The sequence below is a fragment of the Lithobates pipiens genome, unplaced genomic scaffold, assembly GCF_037356315.1.
Source record: "Lithobates pipiens isolate NorthernLeopardFrog02 unplaced genomic scaffold, aLitPip1_a1.2 Scaffold_16, whole genome shotgun sequence".
NCBI classification, from domain to species: domain Eukaryota; kingdom Metazoa; phylum Chordata; class Amphibia; order Anura; family Ranidae; genus Lithobates; species Lithobates pipiens.
This window is the reverse complement of record NW_027507748.1, coordinates 623,837,633-623,864,857: the sequence shown is the minus strand read 5'-3', so window position 1 is coordinate 623,864,857 and position 27,225 is coordinate 623,837,633. Positions and strand designations below refer to the sequence as shown.

The following is a 27,225-nucleotide window of genomic DNA, read 5'->3' as shown; positions in this document are numbered from 1 at the left end:
ACCATGTGTAAATGCAGGAAGTTTAATCACTTAAAGTCTAAATCTTTTTCTGACACTTGTTTCTTAAGTTAAAATCAATATTTTTTGCTAGAAAATTGCTTGGAACCCCCAAACATTATATATGTTTTAGCAGAGACCATAGGGAATAAAATGTCAATGTCTGTAATATTTTATGTCACACTGTATTTGCCCAGCGGTCTTTCAAACGCAATTTTTTGGGAAAAAATACACTTCAATTAATAAAAGTAACAGTAAAGTTAGCCCAATTTTTTTTGTTTTAATATGAAAGATGATGTGCGAGAATCGTGATCTATCTTCTAAGCAAAAAAATCTTGATTCTCATTTTAGCCAGAATCGTGCAGCTCTACTGTAAAGCCCCGTACACACAATAAGAATATTAAAACGGACGTTTTTTTGCATGCTAGTTTCATATAGAAAACAAATAGATTTTTACTAAAGTTACGAAAATTCTCATAAAACAAAATACAACTTCAAAAAAGCTATATAATGTATTGTAATGTTTTCTTTAGTTTCTGAGCATGCGTGGCTTTGGTCACACAATTTTTTCCGTAGAAATACTAATTACTCAAAAATCGTTTGTTCTGTTATACGAGAAAAACCTAGGTGCTCGTCTCTTCAGATATTGTTGCATGAACTGTCGTGATCGGCTCTTGAAAGCGGTGTACTGTGCTAACAAATTATCGGATGATCGGTACGAATACTTTTTTTCGTACAATATTCTCATCGTGTGTACAAGCAACAGGTAAGTGAAGCAAATCTGTTACTTGTGAGCAGACAATCCAATAAATCAGACAATATACATACTACAGCCTTATAATATATTGATAAAAACATTTTAATCTCTGACCATTCTCTCAATTAAGGGGGAACCAATTAGTGGGCCCGGCAGACGTGATGTCAGCCGGCCACCTGCTATCGATCCCCGCAGAGCCAAAACGGCGGTCTGCTGATGTAAACAAGCAGACCACCGTGCTATCAGGCATGGACACTGATCTAGTATTCCTGTTATCAGGAACACGGATCAGGGTGTCCATGCAGTGAGCCCATCCCCCTCACAGTTAGAAACACACTGAGGGAACACTGTTAACCCTTTGATCGCCCCTGATGTTAACCCCTTTGCTGCCAGTGTCATTTATACAGCGTCAGTGCATATTTTTAGCAGTGATCAGTGTAAAAATCACTGGTCACTGGTTCCCAAAAAGTGTGAGCTAGGTATTCGATCTGTCTGCCGCAATCCCGCTAAAATTGCTGATCACTGCCATTACAAGTAAAAAAATAAAAATGCCATAAAAATATCCCCCATTTTGTAGGCACTATAACTTTTGCGAAAAGCAATCAATATACGCTTATTGGGATTTTTTTAACAAAAATATGTAGCAGACTATATAAAATTGATAAATTGATGAAGAAATTTTGATTTGTTGATTTTTTTATTGGATATGTGTTATAGCTGGCAGTTAAAAATATTGTTTTTTTTTTCAAAATTGCCGATTTTTTTGTTTATAGTGCAAAAAAAAAAAAAAAAAATCGCAGAGGTGATCAAATACCACCAAAAGAAAGATCTACTTGTGAGAAAAAAAGGACATCAATTTTATTTGGGTACAGCATCGCACGAACGCACAATTGTCAGTTAAAATAATTGAGTGCTGTATCACAAAAATGGCCCGGTCAATAAGGGGGTAAAACCTTGCAGGACTGAAGCGGTTAAAAAATATGTTTACTAAATTTTGACGTGCGTTGGTATCAGATTGTTTAATGGTTTGATCCTCCCATTTGCTCCGAGCTTCAGTGGCACAACATTTTATGACATTGAAATGATACAACCTTCTTAATCCCAAACTCTAAGCTTTCACTGGTTGTCTATTTTTTAACCACTTGCCGCCCGCCCTATAGGGAATTGACGGCGGCAAAGTGGTTTCATAATCCTAACCGGACGTCATATGACGTGATTAGGATTATGAGCCGCTGCGCGCCCCTGGGGGCGCGCATCGCGGCGATCGTTGTTGCGGGGTGTCAGTCTGACACCCGGCAACTACGATCTCGGTAAAGAGTCTCCGACGGAGACTCTTTACCATGTGATCAGCCGTGTCCAATCACGGCTGATCACAGTGTAAATGGGAAGAGCCGGTGATCGGCTTTCCCTCACTCGCGTCTGTCAGACGCTAGTAGAGGAGAGCCGACCGGCTGCTCCTCTGACAGGGGGGGGTCTGTGCTGATCGATTATCAGCACAGCCCCCCGAGGATGCCCACACTGGACCACCAGGGACACCACTAGACCACCAGGGAAAAGGTAATAAAATCCATAATCCTCCCTAGACCACCAGGGATGCCAGTCAGCACAATGGGTGCCAATCAGTGCCCATAATGGATGCCAATCAGTGCCCACAATGGGCATCACTGATTGGCATGCATTATTGTTTGGCACTGATTGGCATCCATTACTATAACACCGATGCCGCCTATGAGTGCCCACCTGTGCCGCCTATAAGTGCCCACCTGTGCCGCCTGAGTGCCGCCTATGAGTGCCCACCTGTGCCGCCTATGAGTGCCCACCTGTGCCGCCTATCCATGCCCACCTGTGCCGCCTATCTATGCCCACCTGTGCCACCTATCCATGCCCACCTGTGCCGCCTATCCATGCCCATCCGTGCCGCCCATCCGTGCCAGCTATCAGTGCCAATTTGTGCCACCTATCAGTGTCCGTCCGTGTTGCCCATCCGTGTCGCCCATCCGTGTCGCCCATCAGTGCCACTTCATTGGTGCCACATTGGTGCCCATCAGTGCCACCTTATCAGTGCCCATCAGTGTAGCCCCATCAGTGCCCATCAGTGAAGGAGAAAACGTACTTATTTACAAAGTTTTGAAACTGAAACAAAAAAAAACTTTTTTTTTTCAAAATTTTCGGTATTTTTTTATTTGTAGCGCAAAAAATAAAAACCGTAGAGGTGATCAAATACCACCAAAAGAAAGCTCTATTTGTGGGAAAAAAATTATAAAAATTTCATTTGGGTACAGTGTAGCATGACCGCGCAATTGTCATTCAAAGTGCGACAGCGCTGAAAGCTCAAAATTGGTCTGGGCAGGAAGGTGTTTAAGTGCCCGGTATTGAAGTGGTTAATATGCAGAGAAAAATATTTTAAGGTTTTGCTTCAAAACATTACATAGAACTAGCTGGGCTCAACTGCATACAAGCTAATTATTTTTTTAAGTTTTCATATTTCATGTCCAAAGACAAGAGATGCAAGTGAATAACAACATCAACACAGCAGAACATTAAATGTGGGAAGTTTGCCAGGGTAATAGAATCATCAGCTGGCAAACAATGCTAGAGGCTTGAACTCATGTAAGGTTTTGCATTATTTAAATCTAAAAGATATTAAATAAACAATGAAAGCGGACTAAATTGCAAATCAGATAGCAGACAAAATCTTTCAGAAAAGATATTTACCATTCTGGTCATTTTGATTTATTTTGAAAGGATTAGTCAATATCTATATTATACAGAAAGTATAAAAACGGAAGTTCATATTTGCTTCTACTTTACCTCATAGGATCACAGAACGAGGCCTTTAAAGAAACATTGTATAAAAATTTTCTTCTATCTTTAAAATCACCTACAAAACAGAAAAACAATAGGTTTATCATGGGCCAGCTCTAGAATTGCTGGAATTACAAGAACAAATCCAAAAAGGGATAGATGTGCAAATGATAAAATGAGAAACATCACTAAAAAGGAACTACAGTCATTTTTTATTTTAATGAAAAGCCAGCAGCTACAAATACTAACTTAATAAACAAACACCAGCCAAGGATCTAGTGCCATCTTTACCCAGGGCCAGTTCTTCTCCGGTCTCCAGGTCCCCGGTGCTGCTATCTTGACTGTGGGAAGCTGGCTGTGACTTCCTGCTGCTTCAAAGCCAGCTCCCCCACCTTGCATGCGCATGTGCGCTGTGCTTTCAGAATGGTCCCGCAGTCTCCCGGGACATGACGTGTCGCAGGGAGAAGGTTTTTTTTTTTTTAAGTGTAAGTAAACTCTAAACAATATATTTATTTCTCACAGTTCGTTATGCAGGAGTCATTGCACCAAAGCCTCCACCAATTCAAACCCAATCAGGTGCCAGTCTAAGGATCCTGTCCTCACTCCTTGCAGATATAGAAAAGCCACACACCAATGACATCACTCGGCTTAGTCAATTTTTATCCAGCCATACAAGCAACACATTTCTGACAAAGAAACTGCTCCTCTTTGACATGCATCACCTTTAAGGGCTTAGCAATACATTTCTCCTCTTTGCACTTTTAAATATTTTAACACCTGCTGTATGTATGCATTTTTAACCACTTAAAGTGGCTGTACACCCTGTACAACCCACTTTTACCTACAGGTAAAGCCTATATTAAGGCTTACCTGTAGGTGCTTGAAATATCTCCTAAAACTCCATGGTTCAGGAGATATTTACAAAAGACCAGAGCACCTATTACAAATGGCACATCGTACTGTTTCTAATATAGGGGTCATGCCGAGACTGGCGGCTCCCATGCGAATGCGTGGGAGTGATGTCACATGACACCGGCCATTCACAGAGCCGGTGTTCATGGTCCTGGAAAGAAGAGGGGCGAAGATGGACGTTTCCAGCTAGTGGGGACAACGGACACATTGCGGGGCTTCAGTATCAAGTGACACATAATGGGCTACTATGCGATGCATAGTAGCCCAATATGCTTTACCTTTGCAGGGAAATAAAGAGGAAGTAAAACCCACCAGGGTTTACTTTCACCTTAAGGACTGAGCCTCTTTCTGAGATTTGTTGTTTACAAGTTAAAAAACGTTTTTTTTTGCTAGAAAATTACTTTGAATAAATATATGTTTGGGGTTCTAACACCCTAGAGAATAAAATGGCGGTCATTGCAATACTTTGTCACACACCGCATTTGCACAGCGGTCTTGCAAGCACTTTTTTTGGGAAAAAATACACGTTTTGAATTAAAAAAAATAAGACAACAGTAAAGTTAGCCCAATTTTGTTGTTTATGTTGTGAAAGATAATGTTACGCTGAGTAAATTGATACCCAACACGTCATGCTTCAAAATTGCGCCTGCTCATGGAATGGCGACAAACTTTTACCCTTAAAAATGTCTATAGGGGACGTTTAAAAAAATTCTACAGGTTGCATGTTTTAAGTTACAGAGGAGGTCTAGGGCTAAAATTATTGCTCTCTCTCGACTGATCTTGGCGATACCTCACATATGTGGTTTGGACACTGGTTTCATATGCAGAAGCTACTCACGAATGCGGTCGCTTCTATACACGAGCTCGTGGGATGGGGTGCTTTTAAAAAAAATATATTTTATTTTACCTTTTTTTTAAGAAAAGTGTAAAAATAAAAGTCACTTTTATTCCTACTACAAGGAATGTAAACATTCCTGTTTCCCCCACATGTGTGGTTTGAACACCATTTTCATATGCAGGCGCTACTCACATATGCGGTTGCTTCTGCTCGTGAGCTCGGCTGGACGGGGCGCATTTAAACATTTTTTTTTCTTATTCTTTTTACATTTTATTTTTACACTGTTCTTTTAAAAAAAAAAAAATTGCGTCACTTTTATTTCTATTACAAGCAAGAATGCAAACATCCCTTGTAATACAAAAAAAAAGCATGACAGGACCTCTTAAATATGGAATATGGGGTCAAAAATACCTCAGATCTCATATTTACACTAAAATGCAATAATAATAAAAAAAAAAAAAGTGGTCATTGAAAAAAAAAAATTGGCCCTTTAAAAGCTATAGGCGGAATTGACGTTTTGATGTCCTGCAATGAGATGGGTGGGGGGCCATCTTCTCATCACTCATCTCCATGTCAGGCTAGGGAGAGGATGCTCTTGCCTCCGCCCATTACCGACGGCACCTTAAGCGCCTGAGGGCACCGGAATCCCCACGCCCCCCCCCCCCCGGATAAAAGTGATCATCCGCCGCAGAGATCACTTTTAACTTGAAGTGGACCGTCCGCTGAAGAAGAGGATACCGGGACTTTGGCAGCTAGCTGCTGCCCTAACAACAATATTCTTCTTCAAAGTACCGACGTTTAACGATGGTGGCCGATCCGTAAGTGGTTAAATACAGCAAGCCTTTGTACCAGAATCGGTCTTGATATTAGTCCCTATAATCCTCTTAGACCCCTTTCACACTGGGGTTTTCAGGCACTTTAGCACTACAAATAGCCTCTGCTAAGCACCTGAAAACTGCCTCTCATTCATTCCAGTGTGCCCTGGTTTCACACTGGGGGCGGTGCAATTTCGGGATGGGAAAAAAGTCCTGCAAGCATCTTCCAATCTGCCCATTGGAATGAATGAAATTGAGCGGTGCTCTAGTGCTAATGCGGCCCCAGTGTGAAAGGGGTCTTAGAGCAGCATTAAAGTGGTTGAAATCGGAACAAAGCACATATATCGGTAGTGTTTCCTTGTCTCTCTCCAAAGCTCTGTGTGTAATTTCTCTATGGTGCTTTATTCCTCAGTTATCAGCATGTGTCATTTCTGACAAGTTGTCCCAACCCCAGAGATACAATTATGACTGGGAGGAGAGCTCAGCACACAGCTTGTCTATTCACAACACATCTCAACATCGTTCCTCTGCCATGTGTCCCTTTCCTCCAATCAGCTCTCACACAGTGTACAAGACTTCTAACTGCAGCTCCCGGCCCCCTACTATGTGATACTGACAGATGAAGAAGTATTTCCAGAACTTTGAAGGAATGTAGAGAAGAGAAGACCACAGATAAACAAGTAAAACTTACGTAGGAGGATTTGTTTCATCTTTGTGTATCATCTGAGGCTATTCACTTCACTGGGTTTACAACCACTTTACGCCAATCAGGGCTTTTATTTCTTTAGGCAGTGCTTGTCAGCCTAACAATGAATATACTTAAAGGGAGAAAGCAGCACAATAATTATCAAATGAATAGCCTGCTGCTCCTTTATTATCCAATCAATAGGCTGAGAGAAGTAACTAAGGAAGCAGAATTTTAGTAGGGAGCTTACTGAGCTGCAAACCAGGAGGGTGTTTATAGCTATGAGTAAGATAGGACAGAGTTTTTGAGGGTCATATATTGAAGAACCTGGGAATGCCTTAAACTGCTAACTCACTTTAATCATCATTCGCTGTCAGGCTGAAGAATGATTTTACACAATAATTTACTAATCTCAGCATTGCGAGTTACATGATAACCTCAATGTAAACCTACTATGAGGGCTGCTTGTTAAAGGTTTCAAAGCCAGCTTTGATTCTTGCACCAACGATCTGTCAAATTCTGGCAAAAGCTGCCTTTTGATTGGAGGTTCACCTATGGGCAAACATAATTAAAAAGGGAAACTACAATGATTATTTGCAATAAAATTGTCCTAAAACCAATGTGTTATAAATGGTTTTAGATTATAAACACACACATATAAAAAAAATATATACATTGATAAACATCTAATACACAGAAAATGATTCCCAGAGGCACTACGAGTTCCCTAAAAGACAGCACAGAAAAATGTACCCATTTGATTGCAAGTCTGAAAGATGAGTCATTAACTTATGTATTTCAATTTAATTTAATTTGAGCTACTGGATTCCTTAAAACAGACTTTTTAGATTAACCTCCCTGGCGGTATGATTAGGTCAGGAATTTTGTACCAAAAGCGGTATTATTTTTGGCGTGGAAATTTGGTGTTATGTATTATAGGCCTGCAATTCTTAGTAATTACTTACTTAAACCTGACCAAACCAGACTCTAGTAGACATCCCAGATGTGATAAAGTTTTAAAAACAAAATAATGAATTATAATCTAATAAATATAATTTTATTCACTAATGTAATACAAAATAATGAAATTTGTCAAACAAAGAAAATTCAATCCTGGGTGTGATAAATTTTGAAACAAGGTACAGCACACAGTCCGACGTCACAATCTGGACAATGGAAACGGCTTTCTTTTCAGGACTTTTTTTCCATTGCTATCTCTCTTTGAACAGCAAACCACGCACATCCTGGTAGATGCTGCCTGTCGACACCTCCCATAGTGTTATTATAGTCTATCACGACTTGCGGCTTCAGCACATCTTTCCCACCTTTTGTGTGGACTGTGGCAGTGGAGGTATTGTGCACAGTACTCATGAGACACATGTCCTTGTCTCTCCATCGCATTACCATCATCTTACCCTTCTGCCAGGCAACCGTTTCTCTGGTTTTTAGTTTTTTCTTGGAAAACATCGATGGCATGTCACGTTGGTTAGGCCTAACGGTACCATACGCATCAGTCTTGTTTTGTAGCAAAACCTCAAAAAGTTCCCGGAGACATGTAGAAATTGCCCATGGTCACACAATATCTCTGGTTCAGCAACGGCTCCAGCAGTGTAAGGACAGATGATGTGGCCATCCCATAGACGCATAGGTTGAACTTCATGCCTTTACCAGTGTAAATTACTGTGGCCAGTAATTTATTGGTGGTCCAGTACCATTTCTGGAATGGTTTCCCCACCACCCCCTGAAGAATGATGAGTCCCAGAAACTGCCAGATGTCCTCTTTGGTCACCGGTTCCCACTTTCTGCTTCTGGAAAACCTGGCATGCAGCGTAGCAGATTGCTGCTCTTGGTAGTGATTTGTCTCTGTGACAATTTTTTCAATTACCTCCTCAGTGAGGAATAATTGCAGATATGCCAGAGGGTTGTCACGCTCAACATCTACCTTCATCCCAGGTGATCCAGTGAAGGAGAATCTTGGGGGCGCTACCTGGTCCATATCGCAGTCAATAGAGCACCAAGTGCGCACATCGCTGAGGTCAGGTGCAGGATCATCACCATTGTCACTTGCCAGATCAGTGTCAGACGACAAATCTCCCCATGACTCACTATCACTCAGTTCTGCGAGCAACTGTGTTGCTGTCGCTGTCACTCAACTGGTCCAAAAGCGCTTTTGTAGCGAATGTGGCGCTTTTTTGATGCCATGTTATAAATATTTTATGGGCACATATTACAGTACAATGGAGGCAAGGGGCACTGTACATTTATCAGTGTCAGATCTGAGAAGATACAGTGTAATCCTCTCAGATTACAATGTATCACCTCTTTTTATGTGTGTGCGTGTTTCACTTTTGAATTTCCCGCCCAGTTCTGCTCCCACGCGCCGCTGCTGCTCGCAGGGAACGGAATCAGGAAGTCAGATGCCGGTGATCTCACCGGCGATCACAGCGGAGGACATCGCTGGATCGCCAGGAGAAGGTAAGGGCTCTGCTGGCAGCTCTACAATGTTACCCCGAGCGCGACTCGGGGTTACCGCTCCTGGCAGAGACACGCTCTGGGATACCGACAGGGAGGTTAAAAAAGCAAAAAGGAAGAGCCTAAAAGACTTGAAAAGTAGCCCAAAACTCTACCCACTGACAGAAAAGGAGAATGCAAAATATTAATTTACCATATTTAATATTTAGCAGAAAAAAATATTCAATTTTATCCTGACAATATTAAAGACATACCCTTACCTTGTCACAGCTATAACTAATTCAGCAATACTTGCTCTATTGAGCAGGTTAATTATTATTTTTTTATTGTTCTAATGAAACTTCAGTTGAAGTGGTTGTAAAGGCAGGTGTTTTTTCTCTTACCTTACTGCATAAAAAACCTTTTGCATGCAGACATGCTGTGAAGGAGCACCACTGAAAACAATACAATTTCCATGCAATTCTGCGCGACTCAAGTTGCATCTGAAACCGCACTAGTGTGAACGGAGCCTAAAAAGTCTATTGTATATGTTGGTTGTAATTTATGTTTTTTTTTATTATTATTATAGGTGAAGTTTGCCAGTTATCTGCAGTACATTCCTCTTTATGAAAACCTCCTTGCATCACTATTATATTGCATGGACTGCACATTTGCCTTTTTGTTTTGCAGTATCCACTATAACAGGGGTCCTCAACCCCTGGTCTGTGGCCTGTTGATGACTGGACCGCACACAGCAGGAGGTGAGCGGCGAATGTGGTCTGCACAGGGCTACCACAGACCATGGTTGCCGTTCACCTCTTGCTGTGCGGCCATACCCATGTGTCCTCTCGCAGCTCCTTTACCCATCTGGCTGACGATGTCATCCAAACAGGGCAGGGGGCGGAAGGAGCTACAGCTCAGAATGGAGAGCACCTATCGCCTCTGTCTTGCTGATATGATGATATAGTCGTGAGGACGGGGAAGCCAGGAGAGGACACACATTGACTGATCACAGCCTCAGCCCTGCCAAAGGTAGGAGTCCTGTGCAGTGAAGGCAGAGATTAGAATGGGGAAGTGTGATGTTAGAGGGGAAAGGGGAGGGGGAAGACGGCAGGGGCACTGTGAGGGAAAAGGCTGTGATTGCTAGGTGTATGGTTAAATAAAAAAAATAAAAAATCATTACAGTGCCCCTTAATAGTGCAGTACCCTTCACATCACAGCCTCCTTTACTCAGTGCTCCCCTTACAGAGCAGTCCCCTTTACATTAATGTAAAGGGACACTGTGATGTAAAGGAGACTGCACTGTAATGTAAAGGGGAACTGAGGACACTGGTATAAAAAGGAGAGACACTGCTGTAAAGGGGGGCTAAGGACAGACACATATTTTTTGTAAATATCTCCTAAACCGTGTAGGTTTAGGAGATATTTCTTGGACCTACAGGTAAGCCTTAATCTAGGCTTACCTGTAGGTCAAAGTGGTTTGTAAGGGTTTACAACCACTTGAATTGGTAATTTGTATAGCACACGTATTAATGTGCGATATTTGTTGATACCTGTACGTTGCTCTTTAAGACGCGACATTGTGGGCGCATGCGCGCTGCGAGCTCTGTGCGTGTTTTCACATGTCCCGCAGAATCAATGCCCACGGGGATACCTGCGATCATTTCACGGAGAGGAAGAATGGGGAAATGCTGATGTAAACAAGCATTTCTCCATTCCGAGTGACAGGACACTGATCACAGCTCCCTGTGATCGGGAGCGGTGATCGGTATCGTGACACGCATAGCCCATCCCCCCCGCAGTTAGAACACATCCCTAGGACACACTTAACCCCTGCAGCACCCCCTACTGGTTAACCCCCTTCACTGCATATTTACACAGTAATCCTTGCATTTTTAATTGCACTGATCGCTGTATAAAATGTGAATGGTCCCAAAATAGCGCCAAAAGTGTCCAATCTGTCCGCCATAATGTCGCAGTCACGATAAAAATCGCAGATCGCTGCCATTACTAGTAAAAAAAAAAAAAATATTAATAAAAAATGCCATAAAACTATCCCCTATTTTGTAGACGCTATAACTTTTGCGCAAACCAATCAATAAACGCTTATTGCAATTTTGTTAACCAAAAATATGTAGAAGAATATGTATTGGCCTAAACTGAGGGGAAAAAAAATGTATATATTTTTTGAGGATATTATAGCAAAAAGTAAAAAATATTGAATTTTTTTCAAAATACTGAAGGAGTCCATCACTTGAACACCATGGTGGATGTGTACTTTATCTTGGACTTTATTAGATGTTAATACTTGTGGATTTTTTTAATCATGTGTAATATTTAATGATCAAGATTGCTTATCATGGTTATCACATTTTAAAAATTGTGCTGCACTATATTCTATATATGCAAACATGGTGGGTGTGGTGAAATCACTCTGAAAGTGTTCAGCTTGCAATATACATATTTGTTATAATATTTGGGCATTTTTTTTTTATTATTATTCTGCAGGTGGCAGCGCTGACTGTTTTATATACAACAGTGCCAGTGCAAGCAACAAAAGTAGAAACTGTCACATTTTTTTCTGTATGGAACGCATCAAGAACACAGCAAAATGCATGTAAACGCAGCAAAAAGGCACCGAAATGCAAAGTGTCCTGAGATTTTTCAAGAGTTCACAGACCAGATCAGTTTGTCCTTGGATGACAGAATGTTGCATTGTGGAGTTCTGGAGTGAAACTGGGCAAATGGAACTGCCGAGAGGCTAGCATCAGATCTAGGACACTCACACAGTTTTAAAGCGGTGGCCATTGCATCAATAGACGCCCAAAATGGTCTCCTCTAATTTGGGAGTGATAGCAGTAGGCTGCTCCCAGGAGCAAACTCATGAGTCAAGGACTGCAGCAAATCAGATTCAAAGTCTCTGCAGTCAGAGGCTTGGATGCTGATAAGGCAGTGGGCAAATCAGATTTAGAATCTGCAGGAGAGGGTGTAGCAAAGACAAGCACTTGTGGTCTGTGTGATTAGTTAGTAAATAGCTGGGCAATTTGGATCATAACATTTTGCATGACAGTTGTAAAGACATCTAGTAAAGGCCTAGAGAGGAGAGAGTCCAGCCACACCTGGTGAGACAACAATAATCCCAATGACTGAGCAGACTCTAATATCAGAGGATGCCACAACACCAGGTTGCAAACATCGGCTTTGTCAGTAGGCGCTCTGCAAGTGGACCTAAAGTGTTACTAGAATGTGGCTGGGGGCTGTCCAATATAATTCATGCTTCTCTCCTAATTTTCTGCCTGTCTGATGTCAGCAGCACTTTTTCCCCCCAAGATCAGGAAATGTGCAATAATATAGTTATAAAGGAGTGTTTTTGGTGGCTAATGCATAATTGAACACCCAGAATATTAGACAGGAACATTTGAATGCTGGGACAGCTAGCTATCTTCACTACTTCTTGAAACAGATTAATAAAACTAAGCAAAAAAAAAAAAAAAAAGCAACATACCATGTGGAGTTCTATCATCAGATCTTAAACGCTTCCCATTTCTAAGACTCAGAGGCTTGTTGGTAGCTTCCGCTGTCCTTATACCATCAGTTAAATCTTCATCATCCATGAAAGCTTTTGCACTTTCAGCAGCCTCAATTTCAAAATAGTTCTCAGGTGTGCAAGATGTAATTGAAAAAGGATTCTTCTTGCTAGGTACTCTTGTATTGTGAAATGGAGTGGAATGCCTAAGCATTGGACGCTGAGAATCAGAAGAGCTTGCAATAGATGGTCTACCCATGTTAATATTCTCTATTGTCCTTGCCCCGTGGTTCTGCAATTCAACGATTTTGTCATGAAAATTAGCAATATCATCAGTTTTGTTCACTAATGGAATGAGCGTGTTTGCTGCTTTACTACTGTTGCTGTCACCTTTCCCATTAGGACAATGCTCTTGAAGGTGTTCAGATTCTGTGAAGTCTTGAAATAAGTCCTTAACTGTCTGTATTGCCGTTTCTGAAACAGAGACTTGTTTTCCACTTGCTGTGCTAAATCCAAATGTATTAGTAGTCACTTTAGGTAAATTACTTGTTTCAGATTGTTCTGAAGTTATCTGTTCTGTTGGCTTTTGATGTAATGATGGATGTACTTTGGATACACGTAAAGGATGGTCACTAAGAACGTCCTCAAGTTTGTCTTGTTGCGAGGGACAGTTTTCGATTTCTGAAAATATTTGTTCAGCTTTCCTCAAAGCCTGTTCTGATAATGTTACAGTTTTCCCGCTAGCAGTGCTAAAACATGGCATCCCAGGCATAAAACTGTTATTCACTAAAATTTTGGAAGCATTTTCAGGCATATGCTCTTCAGGAAATGGATGCATACCAGGGTTTGTCTTAGAGTGTGACATTAATTCTTTAGTGCCTGAGTGGAACGTACTGGGCTTCAAAGCCATTTCATTTTCTTCACAGTTTTTAACACCGATTGCTTTGATTTTACCTTGAGCTATACTTTCATCAGTATTACCATCTCCACCATCAGCCAGCAAAACCCTTGCTTTTTGGAGGGCATCAGCTGACACCGCTACATTCTTTCCACTTGCAGTGCTAAAGCCTAGAGCTGGAAGTGTGAGGATTGTTTTCTTTGATGATACAGTAGGTAATGCTGGGTCTTGTAGATTGCTACTCCCTGGGTTATTCCATTTAGTATTTTTTTCTACACTCTGTTTAAGAGAACATGAGTTTTCTAATTGCCCGTCTATTTCAGCAAACATTTCCTGAGCTTTTTTCAAAGCATTTTCTGACATTTGAACAGGTTTACCACCTGCTGTGATAAAAGATGGCATCATTATATTGGGGGCAGTTTCCTGTGGTAAATGCATCTCTCTAGGCTGCGCTACTCTGGACCTTTTTACTATAGGTGGTAAATCAGGTTTTTCCAAACAAGAATCAGTGGTGCTATCTCTGAGAAATGGTTTCATTGGATTACCTTCTACTAGACATACCTTACTACATTTTGTGTTTTCTGAGGAGCACAAAACAAGATCCTTGCATTGATTACCTATTCCAAGTCCAGTCTGACTGGAACGAAAGCCATTTTCCAAATTGCTATTATCAGTATCAGCTAACATCTGCCTTGCTTTTTGGAGAGATTCATTAGACACTGCTACTGGTTTCCCACTTGCTGTGTTGAAACCTAGAGGTGGAGCGACAGTCGCAATCATTTGTGTGGTGTTCTTCATGGCAACATAACCCCTAATGTTCTGCTCATTCAATTTAATTTCAGCTGGATTTGACCAATTTCTATCATGCATTTGTTGGGACTCTATTCCCTCAAGTCCATTATGTACTGCCAAATCAGTTTCTGCAAACATAATTTTTGCTTTCTGCAGAGAATCACAAGAGACTACTACAGATTTTCCACTAGCTGTACTGAAACCCAGTGGAGGGAGGACAGGCTCTTTTTCTTGCAGTGTTTTGCTTAATACATCTTGTACGTTGTTGGTATTGGGTGACTTGGAACTGATCTTCTCTACTTCACCAAGGCTGAATTTAGAATTCTCCCCAACAGTTACCAGCTGGTGGTCATCTACATCAGTAAAAATGTCTTCAGCTCTCCTCAAAGACTCTTCAGAAAGATGAACAGGTTTACCATGCGCAGTGCTAAATTGCACCCTCTTTGTATCAAGAGTATCTTCCTTAGGCAAGGATATACAATGAGCCAGTTTTGATCCAGACACCTCAAAAACCCGCCTTGCTTTCTGGACAGAATTGTGAGGAATAGCAGCACCTGTTACACTTGTGATAAAACCAACAGCAGATTGTTCAACAGTTAGTTCATGTGTTCTCTTGCCCACTTCGCCATGACTAATTGTGTTTATATTTTCTTTTACTACCACACCAGAAGTCGAACCTTGATTCTTATATGTGTTATCTGGATGTAATAGATCATTAAAGATGGCTTTTGCTTTTGCTAGAGCTGCCTTATCAACAGTAATAACTTTGCCTTTTCCAGTAGAAAACCCAACTGACATTGTCGAGACACATGAAGCAGGAGCAAGACTTCCACAGGATACATTGTTGATATTTTGTACACAAAATGCTTCTTCAGAACTGCTAACCTCATTACCACTATCAAACTGATTCATAAATTTGGTTTCGGAATTATGCTCATCTCCATTAAACATGCATTCATTAAAAGTTGAACTCTTTGTAGAGGATTCTGTTTTGGAGTATACAATGCTCGATTCCTTAACATTAAGTGGAACAGTGATAGAATCTTTTGAAACTTTCTGAACATTTGGTGTCGAGGGAACAGTTGAAGTTGTAAGAAAATCCCTTTTGTTGACATCTGTTGAGGGGTGCTTTACCGACAATGTATCATCTAAATCACTAAATAATTCAAAAGCTTTGATCATATCGTCATCAGTAATGTTTATGCATTTCCCACTCGCTAAGCTAAATCCACCAAATTTCTTAATTTTGTCTTTGGAAACCGATTTTTCAGCAACCAAAGCCACACCAGAGTCACAAGCCGTTGCTCCAACAAAATGAGCTTCCTTTTCCAATTTGACACTGGAATCTTTATTTTCTACATGTTCTGCTCCAGCTGCAAAGCTATCATTAAAGTCAACATCTTTCCAAACATCAGAATTATTAAGATTCTCAGATTCGGAAATACCATCTTCAGCACTCCGCAAGTTTTGATTATTATTTGATGTTACAGTACCAGTTTTCCGAAACTGTGTGAAGTCAAACTGACTGTCTGCATTCTCCAGAATAGAAGACAGTTCACTGACTTCAGCTTTCTGGCTTTCTGTCAGTATCTCACAGAGGCAAGACTGGATTTCAGAAGATAAGCTTGTTTGTTTCTTCTGGCTTTTTCCATCAGATGTGCTACTTTTGCTATGTTGTAAGAGTAAAATATTTTGGCTACTCATCCCTTTAGTTTGGACTTTTTTGGAGGAATGATTGTTTAAGCGTAATAAATTTGAAGTTGGGCTTCTATCCTTTCTCTCTTCTATTGACAGCTTGCTCAAGGGCTCAAAATTATTATCTAGTTCTCTTGCTTTCTCATTTTCTGACACCAAGTTAGCAGCTGGCCTACGTAAATCCTCCTCGGTTATGTTATCACACATTCCATCTTCAATATCTTTAAAAAGGAGCATTCCCTTAGCGATTTTACTTTCAGAAACTTTAATTTCCTTACGTGATGCTGTTCTGAATCCTTTGGATGCTGAATCAGCAATGTCAAGAGTGTTGCTGATGTCAGCAGCTGGAGGTAAAGGGTGACTAACATGATGTATAGGATCATCTTCTTTAAACAGAAGTTCTCCTTTTCTCAGGTTTTCTTCTGAAATAGGAATAAGCTTGTTAGATGCTGTTTTAAAGCCTCCAAAGTTCTCAACCTTTCTAATGCAAAGAGATACATCAAGTGGAAGACTCTCAGTGCTGGCATTGTGATGCTCTGTAGTTGAAAAAGCACTTTCCTTGTGGCTTTCTAGCTGTTCTTTATGTTCTTTGGCGACATCTGAAGAATGGTCATTTACCGTAACCTGGTTTTTAGCTAATGTAACATCACTGTGCCCTACATTATCATCAATACTGTTCTTTTTGGAGGTACTAACAGATTCCAGCAATGACTTTTTTCTAGATGCTCCACTTTTCCTGTGTTCTGTCCCCTTTACACCTGCTTCTATATTGATAATTGTTGAAATGTCAGCAGCAGTGTCTAAACGGGTTGCTTGCTCAGAAGTTGGTTTGTCCACGTGCTTCAAGTTGTAGAGATTTTCTTCAATTTCCTGGATATCCAGAGAAACCTTTTTTAAATATTGAAAGTCTTCTTTAGGTGATAGTTGTGCGTCTTGCTGCCTATGTGTACATACTGCATTCACTGAATCCAGTGCCTCTGAAATTACAAAAACACAAACTGATTAATTTGTTTTTAGTAAGGAACCAGTTACAACATGAAAGAACATTATTTAATTCATTTTGTACGGCAACAACAAGACATCCTAACAGGAATTTAAGACAAGAAATGGCCCACACTCCTCAAAAATGTGTTTTGAGTATTTACTCAGTAGGTAGTACCCTATATTGAAAGTTTTAGGGACACACAATCCTGCCTACTACGTAAACACTCAAAACCCATTTTACATAGTGTTGGCCTTTCCTTAACTTACTTTCTACAGTTCTACTGTTGCCCATGCAACTGGACTAAAAACAAGGCTTCTGTGGTGCGCATGCAACATGGTTGTCTTCAACACTGAAGGGAGTTTAAACTGATGAGGTCAAATGCCTATAAATAACTAGAAATAGATTTAATCTATGCAACTTCATGCTCCCACTGGAACATCTTGTGCATATGGGGCCAAAGCCCAGTACTTTCTCCTCTCAATGTGGAGAAAACTGTGGAAATGTTTGGTGCAGGACCTTTAACTTCTTGAGATCCGCGCTATAGCCGAATGATGGCTACAGCGGGGACCTGCTTTGCCGAGACTACATCTATTGACGTCGTCCCGTGCACGAGCGGCCTGCGCGCCCCCAGTGGGGCGCGCACGGCTCGCTCTGTGATCAGCGAGTCTACGAGACTCGCCTGATCACAGATCGGAGCAAGGGGTCAATCCCGACCCCTTACCACGTGATCAGCTGTCAGCCAATGACAGCTGATCATGTGATCACAACAGAGCCAGTAATCGGCTATTTTTCCTCCTCGCGCTGAGAGCGCGAGGAGAAAAAAAAAGCCGATCACCCACGGCCGTGATCAGGACATCAGTCCCGATCACCCGCGGCCGTGATCGGGACATCAGTCCCGATCACGGCAAGCTGGGGACAGCTCATCAGTGCCCCCCCTGCCAGTGCCACCTAAAATATGGCAAAAAGTGACACCCATCAGTGCCCATAGTGCCACCCATCAGTGCCCCCAGTGCCACCCATCAGTGCCCCCAGTGCCACCCATCAGTGCCCACAATATGCCTCGCACAAACAGTGCTGCACATCAGTGCCACATATCCGTGCCCATCAGTGTCATGTACCAGTGCCCATCAGTGATGCCCATCAGTGCCACCTATCAGTGCCCATCAGTGGTACCTATCAGTGCCCATCCGTGCCACCTTATCTGTGCCCATCAGTACTGCCTTCTCTGTGCCCATCAGAACTGCCTTATCTGTGCCTATTAGTGCCGCCTTAACTGTGCCTATCAGTGCCCACCAGTGCCGCCTCATCAGCGCATTTCAATGAAGGAGAAAAATTCGCTGTTTGCAAAATTTTATAACAAACTATTAAACATGATTTTTTATTTATTTTTTATTTTGCATCTTTTTTTGTTTGTTTAGCAAAAAATAAAACTCCCAGCTGTAATTAAATACCACCAAAAGAAAGCTCTACTTGTAGGAAAAAAATGATAAAAATTTCATTTGGGTACAGTGTTGTATGACCGCGTAATTGTCATTCAAAGTGCATCAGCGCTGAAAGCTGAAAATTGGTCTGGGCAGGAGGGGGTTGTAAGTGCCCAGTAAGCAAGTGGTTAAAAATTACAAGATCTCAGGAACTAGCCAAATATAGAGTTGCTGCACAATGGATTTTTGTTTTCCCAGCTGCACAATGATCCAACACACCACACACACAAATTAGGACACTTAAAGCCTAATGCCGGCCATACACGGTTCAAATTTCGAAATAACTTTCTTTCGAAAATCGCATCTGAGAATTTTCGTACGCATTTCGCACCATTAGTGGGCTGCAGCAACGGACGATTTTCGTGCGGCAATCAAATTGGAGGAATCGGACATGTTTTAAATTTTTTTAAAAACAAATGATTTTATAATCAATGATGGGAGAATCGTGCCAGAAACGTAATAATAATAATAATAATAATAATAATAATAATAAAAAATGCGCATGTGCAAGAAAAGAAAATTTTCGGAGAAAAGAAGATTCCCGGCCATAAAAATTATTTTCTGTAGCAACATGAGGTGAAATTGACGGTTTGGTCGGCCAAATTTCAAAAACAAATGGTGGCACCATCGGATCACAGGAAAAACGAACTTTCTGATTTTGAAACAAAAATTTGTTTAAAATTCAACCATGTATGGCCTGCTCAAAGGGTGCTTGCTTAAAGCTTTTTTTTGTTCAGCCAGCAGGCTGAACAAAAAAAACAAACCAAAAAAAAAAATGAACCAATACCCCCATTCACTTATTCAAGGTGGATGGGGGAATCCTTTCTGCTGTTTTATCGTATTCTGACAGCAGGGAGGCTGCCATATTGTCAGAATACACAGATCAGGCCTGCAGACATTGGTTGAAGCTGCTGATCTAGCAGTTTTTACCAACAGCGTGGTTGAATAGAAGTCAATTGTTAGTTAGATTGTCTTCTGTTTAACTGCAAAGGCCACACATAGATCTGTGCCTGCTGAACTGGCCGAATTTGGATCCATGTATGGGCCAGGTTAACTCCTGGTTTGACCAAACTTTAAATAATTAGTTTGAACCAAGCTGATCCAAACTACTTTCTTCACTAACAAATGCGTTTACGGTCAATGTTGTATAAACTGTATGGTGCATGAGCTACATACAGTATTGTGTTCCGGCAGTGGGACAGACTTCCCATCCCGCTCCTGGAACAAAATCGAGTCAGGTTGTGAAATGCTCAGCCATTCACAGGAAGCTTTGTATTTTCTGAATGAATAAATTACTTAATCTAGTTAGCTGAAGAGGAGAAGGCGGATGACGTCTCAATCTCCACCTCGGCCAAAGGAAACTGCATTCTTTCAGAAAATACAGAACTTCCTCCGAATGGCTAAGCAATGTTCAGCCCGACTCGATTTTGTTCCAGGAACAAGACAGAAGCCTCTATCGCACTGCCCGAACACAGCACTGTAAAGCTGATACAACATACAGTTTAAACAGCACTGTCAGAAAGGGAAACTATTATTTTGCTCTGACCTAGGAATCTAAGCAAACTGACAGGAAGTACTTAATAAACATGCAGCTTAACTGCAGAGGAAGACAAGCATTAACCGTAGTGTAATCAGGTATTACTTGTGTAGAAAAGACCTTATATTTTCCCAGCTTCCAAATATTACAGTAATATATATTACTATACCTGCATTTGCTTTTATCACTATAAAACGTGTTTATGATAGCACATATGTAATATTATAGTACAGAATATCACGCTAAAAATTAGGCTGTGTGCCACCTTGGGGCGATTGGTAGTTTCGCTTACTGTTTAGTATTATGTTAGCATAGGACAGTTAAACAAAATGGATTTGATAGTCGAGGTTCTTTAGAAGAGTAAATAACTTACTTTGAATTCCTCCAAATCCAGCATCTTTTTCAGGTGTTCCAATAGGCTCACTGTGTGAAACTTTACTAATGTCCCTTGTCCTTCCATCTTGACCATTGTTCACACTATTTAAACAATACAGAAACTTTGGCTGCCTCTTCAATATAGAAAGTGTAGCTTTTATATTAGTACTTTTCATCTGAGGTCTTTTCTCGACGATTTCTAAAAGCACTTGTTGACCAGACGGCTCCAGGTCAGTGGAAGTAGTCCCCCCTGTTGGTCTAGTGTAGTTCTGTGCACTGTGAATCACATCCACATCAGGGTTTTTTTCAGGCAATTTCTGTTGTACAGAATTGGGATTGACCATTTCCAGAGCATTGGCCACTTTACAGGATCTAGCTGGTGTATGGTATGAACTGGATTTTCCACTGTTTCTTGTTGGTGAATAATTAGTCATTAAAGGTCCTGACTCCTTTCTTCCCCTATAAATCACATCTGTGTTAACTGGCAAGTGCACATCTCCCTGTGTGGTATTTAGATCGGGCAGGGCTATTGGAGACCATTCATATGAAGATGGCATAGAAGAGGGATGAAAATTCGGAACATGCATGTTTTCCAGTTCGGGTTTGTTGCATTTATTCTGGCTCTCCAAATCAAGGAATGCCTCCAAGGAAAATATACTCTGGCCAACAGCAGATTCCTGAACCATATTACTATCAGTTTTTTTTCTCCTTTTGGCTCGATTATCAACCTTCAGTTTTCTCAGTCCTGGAGGTTTCTCACTAGTAAAAAATATGGACAAGATGTCTTCCATCCCCTCAAGAACATTCTCAGTCTTCTGACAAGCACCTTCATTCTTTAGAATGTTCTTTTGCACCTTCCCAGACCCAGAAGATTCAAATGCACCCCTGGCTGCTTCATTAGGCACTGCATAAGCTGAATTAGCTACAACAAAACAAAAAACACAATCAAACATTTCATGCTTACATGTTCCTAAAATATAATTAAATATAAAAAGAGGTCCTATCAAGGTAGTTTGGAGCACTGGCAGCTTTGAGATCACAAAGCACAAACATTTCTTCAGTAGAGCGGGCCATACATTAATCCAGGGCTTGACAAATCCAAGGCGCCAGGTCACCATGGCGACTTGAAAATGCGTCCTGGCTCCTGGGCTTTTGTCAGATCATTCATTGCTGGTCTGAATTATTAGAGTGGCACAGTCTGCCAGACCCCAAGTTCATGGAACAACAGCTACAGCCCTCCAAAAGTTAAATCCCTCTCCTGCCACTATAGGCTGGGAGGGCAGAGCATCAGGCTGCCATTGGCTAGACATTTTAGCTGGGTGGGTTCTTAAGCTAGACAGCTCGGGTCACCATTGACTGAAAGTTTCAGCTGACCTCTAGTGACACCTCTCACCCCCCTCTCTCTCACCCACTATCATTCTCACCCCCCTTTTAATCCCCTTCTCTTTTCAGCCAGCCTATAACCCTCATGTAAGGCATTATGTCTGTGTTATTGTCTGGCCGCTTTGCTGTAAGTTAAGATTAGTGAGCACAAATTACTTGCCTTGCCCCGGGCATAGACTATCCACACTACACTAAAATGTTGGCTCCCAACTTTTTTAGCTGGCTCTTGGATTCATAGCAAATATTTCAAGCCCTGCATTAATCATTATTTTTTTTTTGTTCAACCAGCAGGTTGAAAGAAAAAAAAAATCATCTGATTCTCCCCACATTCAAAGAGGATGGGGGATTTAATCCCACTGTGCTGTGGTGTTCCAATGCCGGGGTGTTTTCCCAGAACACACTGATCCCTGTTGCCCAGATCGTTCGTTAAAAACCAGACAGGCTGGTTGTACAGAAGTCGTTTGGTAGATAGAGCCTGCCCTTACATGGATCGAAATTCAGCTGGTCCCCGCTAAACCGCCTGAATTTTGATCTACAGCGGATATAAAAAGTCTACACACCCCTGTAAATCATACTTCACATTCCCACCGCACACGTTCCTGGTATAAGCTCTAAAGGTATGGGTGCTGTAGCAACAACCAGCTGGATACTGGTTCAAATGACAACGTAGATATTTGCCAGCCCACCAAGGATCAGCACAAAGTGGCGCCCAAACGGTTTAATTTATTGTATGATCACAACACAAGAAGGTGCAACGTTTCAGAGTCAGGCAGGACCCCTTCATCAGGCATGTGATAAATGTGGAACAACAGTGAAGAGAATTTAAATAATCAACCAATAAGAAAATTAAGAAAACCAAACCAAAGCCCCTTCCACTCCCAGATAGGTATGACATCACAAATCCTGCCAAAAGGACTCAAAAATTAGGATAATAAAATGTTTAGCATAGTTAAAAGTAGATCCAAACATACATATGTAAAGAAGGGGTTAACATGGGGGGGGGGGGGGGGGGGCTCAGAACCTGGTTGCAAAAGGCCTGGTTAACTACGTTCAAAAATTTTATCTGAAGGTTCATCATGTACAGTGAAAGGTACAAGTGAAAAAAAATCATAACAGTTCAAAAAACATGGGAAAGGAACTCCAAGGTGAAAGGAAATAAGTTCAATCATCGTTCAAGTCAAGAACACAGGTTAGCTCTCATTCAAGGAGCATTGAAATGATAGGTTGGCATTAAGTCTTACAGGATGGACCATGCCCAGGGTATGGATCCAATAGGCTTCACGTTGTAGCAGTTGACGGTCATGGTCACCTCCTCTAGTGGGTTGTTGGACGTGTTTAATAACCATACCCCTTAGTGCGTGCGTTTGATGTCTATGTTTGACGAAATGCATTGCGACTGGTTTGTTGAGATCAATCTGCCTGTCCTCTTCTGTTTTTTGATAGAGCGGGTCTAATATCGTTTCTGTGTTTTTGAAACCTTCTTTTAAAAGGGCTGATTGTTTTGCCAACATAAGTGTGCATGGGCATTTGAGGATGTAAACACAGTGGTTATTGTTACAGTTCAGGTACTCTTTTATGCGTTCGTGGTTACCCCTATGTGGGTGCATGAAGTGTTCACCACATGAGGGAATTGCACACATTGCAATTATGGCATTTGTAGCAGCCGGTCTTCTGTGAAATTTTCAGTATAGTCCTAGTGTATTTACGTCTAGGGTCGGCTTGTACGAGGACATCACGGAGTGTTTTGTTCCGCCTATGTGCAATTACGGGCCCCGTTTTGAGTTTATATGTCAATGTGTTGTCGGCTTGTAGAATATGTCGATTTTTCCTAATGGCCTGTCTGATATGGTCAGATTCACGGTTGAATGTGTGGATGAACAACAGTCGATCTAAAGGCCCAGCGGACTTGGTGCAGGTGGTCCCAATCTTGGTTAGTGCATGGTCAAAGACTTCTATATAGGGTAACCTCTTTCCCGAAACTTCTCAACATCTTATTAAGTTGCCGTAGTTTGTCATCTTCATCAGAACAAATACGTACTACTCTCATAAACTGATATATTGGCAGACTATTGAGAAGATGTTTGGGGTGTGCAATTTGATAGTGCAAGAGTGTATTCCGGTCAGTGGGTTTCGTGAAGAGGAATGTAACCAGAGAGCCCTGAGAGTTAGTCATAATTACATCTAAAAAATAAATGCTACATGGTGAGATTTTGGGCGTGAACACAACCCCTGTAAAGATACTATTTAAAAATATCAACAAAGTTAAAGAACCGAGCGTCCTCGTTGGTCCAAATAAGGAAAATGTCATTGATGTACCTAAACCAAAATTTAATAAGGTTGGCAAAAGATGTAGTCGCTGAACTCCCCATGGCTGTACCCTGGATCTGTGCATACTTGGTGCCCTCGAATGAGAAATAGTTGTTTGTAAGCACAAAGCTGAGACATTGGATGAGAAACTCTTTGGGTATGGGTGTTGTTTCCATGTCATTCAAAAAATGTCTAAATGGCCTGTAGTCGAGCATTGTTGGGTATGCATGTGTACAGGGATCCTATGTCCATGGTTGCAGATTTCCATCCTTCACCAAAATGAATGCACTAAGTTTCTCTAGGAAGTCACTTGAATCCCCAATACAGGCTGGTAACTTCTTTACCAAAGGTTGTAAGAGATGGTCAAGTAGCTGAGCCAGGGGTTGGGTGATCGACCCTGTGCCAGACACAATAGGTCTAAATTTCAGAGGGTTCATTCCTTTGTGTATCTTTGGTAGGCCGTAAATGACTGGACAGCGGGCGTGTTCATTGCATAAAAATTTGGCGTTATTGTCAGACAACCAACCATTCAGTTAATCAGGGAGTTTAGTGCATTTCTAATACTGGGTACAGGATTCTGTTGAAGTACAACATAACTTGTTGCGTCTGCCAGCATGGCAGTCATACCTTCCCTGTAGTCAGCGCAGTCCACAACCATTATGGCCCGCCTTTATCGGCGGGTTTAATGATGATACTTTTATCCTCTAAGTGTTCTAAGTGCAAAAAACTCACCAGGGCTCAGGTTAGAGAATGTCTTATTGGAAACGTTTTTACGTACATCGTGTTTGAGTGTTCGTATTAAGCTATCAATAGAGTTGAAATGTCCTGGTGGAAAAAACGTACTCTTTAATTTAAATGGTGTATCGGACCTTGTGGGAAATGTTTTGGGTACTGTATGGAAATGTTTAATTTTCTCTCTCTTTCTTTTGTATTTTTTACTTCCTGCATCACTCACGCTCCCCACATTCACCCCTCCTCCCACCTCCGCTGATTGGATGCAGTCTGCCTTGATGGGCGGGGCCAGCCGGCGTCATCTGTTTCTATGACATCGGTCTCCTGTTGTGCCTACAAACAATTACCCCCACATGGGCACCAATCCGTGTCGGGCCGTGCATGCCAACGCCATGGGTTTCCATGGCATCGGCAGCCCCTGGCACTACAGCGCTCCCCTATTCGGGTTACAGCCGCCGCATCGCGCATGCGCAATCAGCGGTTATCATTGTAAATAGACTAATCCTTTACTGCACTGACACTGATCAACATTTAAATTGTGTTATCCATTGTTATGTTCCATAGCAACGGGTCTGTCCCTAAAATGACTCACGATCCAAAAAAAACAAATCTTATATAACAACATACAGGTAATGTCAGTGGTTTCTTATGTTAACCCCTTCTTTACATGTTTGTTGGATCTACTTTAACTATTCTAAACCTTTTATTATGCAAATGTTTGAGTCCTTATGGCAGTATTTGTGACGTCACACCTATCTGGGGGTGGGAGGGGCTTTCGTTTTCTTATTTTTCTGATTGGTTGATGGTTATTTAAATTCTCTCTACTGTTATTCCACTTTTATCACATGCCTGATGAAGGGGTCATGTGCGACTCCGAAACATTGCACCTTCTTGTGTTGTGATCATGCAATAACTTAAACTGTTTGGACACCACTTTGTGTTGATCCTTGGTGTGCTGGCAAATATCTACATTGTGAAAAGATAAATAATTTTGCAACGTTTTCCACCTTTAATGTCACCTATAAACTGAACTCAGTTGAACAAACTGAAATCTTTTAGGTGGAGGCAAGTAATAAGCACACCCTTAAACTAATACTTTGTTGCAGCACCTTTTAATTTTATTACAGCACTCAGTCTTTTTGGGTAGGAGTCTATCAGCATTGTACATCTTGACTTGGCAATATTTGCTCACGCTTCTTTGCAAAAACACTCAAAATCTGTCAGACTGCGAGGGCATCTGCAAGATTGCGGGGGTCCTTCAGCCCTCTTCAGATAACCCCACAGATTTTCAATTGGATTCAGGTCTGGGCTCTAGTTGGGCCATTCCAAAACTTTAATCTTCTTGTGGTGAAGCCATTCCTTTGTTGATTTGGATGTATGCTTTGGGTCATTGTCATGCTAAAAGATGACGTTCCTCTTAATGCTCAGATTTCTAGCAGAAGCCTGAAGGTTTTGTGCCAATATTGACTGGTATTTGGAATGGTATATAAAATCCCTCTACCCCAAGGCCCCTGTTCCAGCTGAAAAACAGTCCCAAAAGCATGCTGCTGCCACCACCATGCTTCACTGTGGGTATGGTGTTCTTTTGGCGATTTGCAGTGTTTTAGTGCAAAACATATCCTTCTTTATCATACATCACGGGACACAGAGCACCATGGTAATTACTATGTGGGTTATAGGCCACCTTCAGGTGATGGACACTGGCACACCCTAAACAGGAAGTTGCCTCCCTATATAACCTCTCCCATACTGGGAGCACCTCAGTTTTTTCGCCAGTGTCTAAGGTGTTGGTCACGAGTGAAGATGTGTTCTGAGGAGCTCCAGGAGGGATCCTTGCTGGATTTAAATAGCCTCCACAGACCAGATCCATCCAAAGTGCCACTGACGCCAAGGTGGATGGTGGGCCTCACATAAGAACGAGGTCTTGCCTGTAACGCGTGGACCCTGGGACCCAGGGCTTTGGTCATACTTACATTGCCTAAAGTTTTTCCTGGCAGGGTGCTAATACAGGTCCAAGGGAGTGGAAACCCGATAAAAAGGGACCCGGTCCTTAAAGGTTTACTAAATGCAGCCTGCCGTGATGGGTGAAGTTTGGATCTGTCTGTTAAAAGTAGTATCCTGTGGCGAGGATAAGGTAAGGGAAGAAGCCTAGGAACTGTAAAAGTCCATCTATGGTTTTTTTCTTCATTAGGGAAAACTGTTGTCATGCCCTAAAATCTCCACTACAGGGAGTATATGCACATACCTTAATTGT

The 27,225-nt window shown here is 41.6% G+C and overlaps 1 protein-coding gene across 1 annotated transcript in view; it reads right to left on the bottom strand.

Moving 5' to 3' along the window:
- The window catches only part of BRCA2 (BRCA2 DNA repair associated), a 105,572-nt gene that overhangs the window by 37,810 nt on the left and 40,537 nt on the right, over positions 1–27,225 (bottom strand). Inside the window, exons 9-12 of the mRNA XM_077484110.1 lie at positions 20,548–21,471; positions 12,766–17,148; positions 7,263–7,361; positions 3,566–3,635 (exon numbers count right to left, since the gene is read on the bottom strand). Coding sequence (XP_077340236.1) covers positions 3,566–3,635; positions 7,263–7,361; positions 12,766–17,148; positions 20,548–21,471 — 5,476 coding nt within the window. The remainder of the gene's footprint in view (positions 1–3,565; positions 3,636–7,262; positions 7,362–12,765; positions 17,149–20,547; positions 21,472–27,225) is intronic.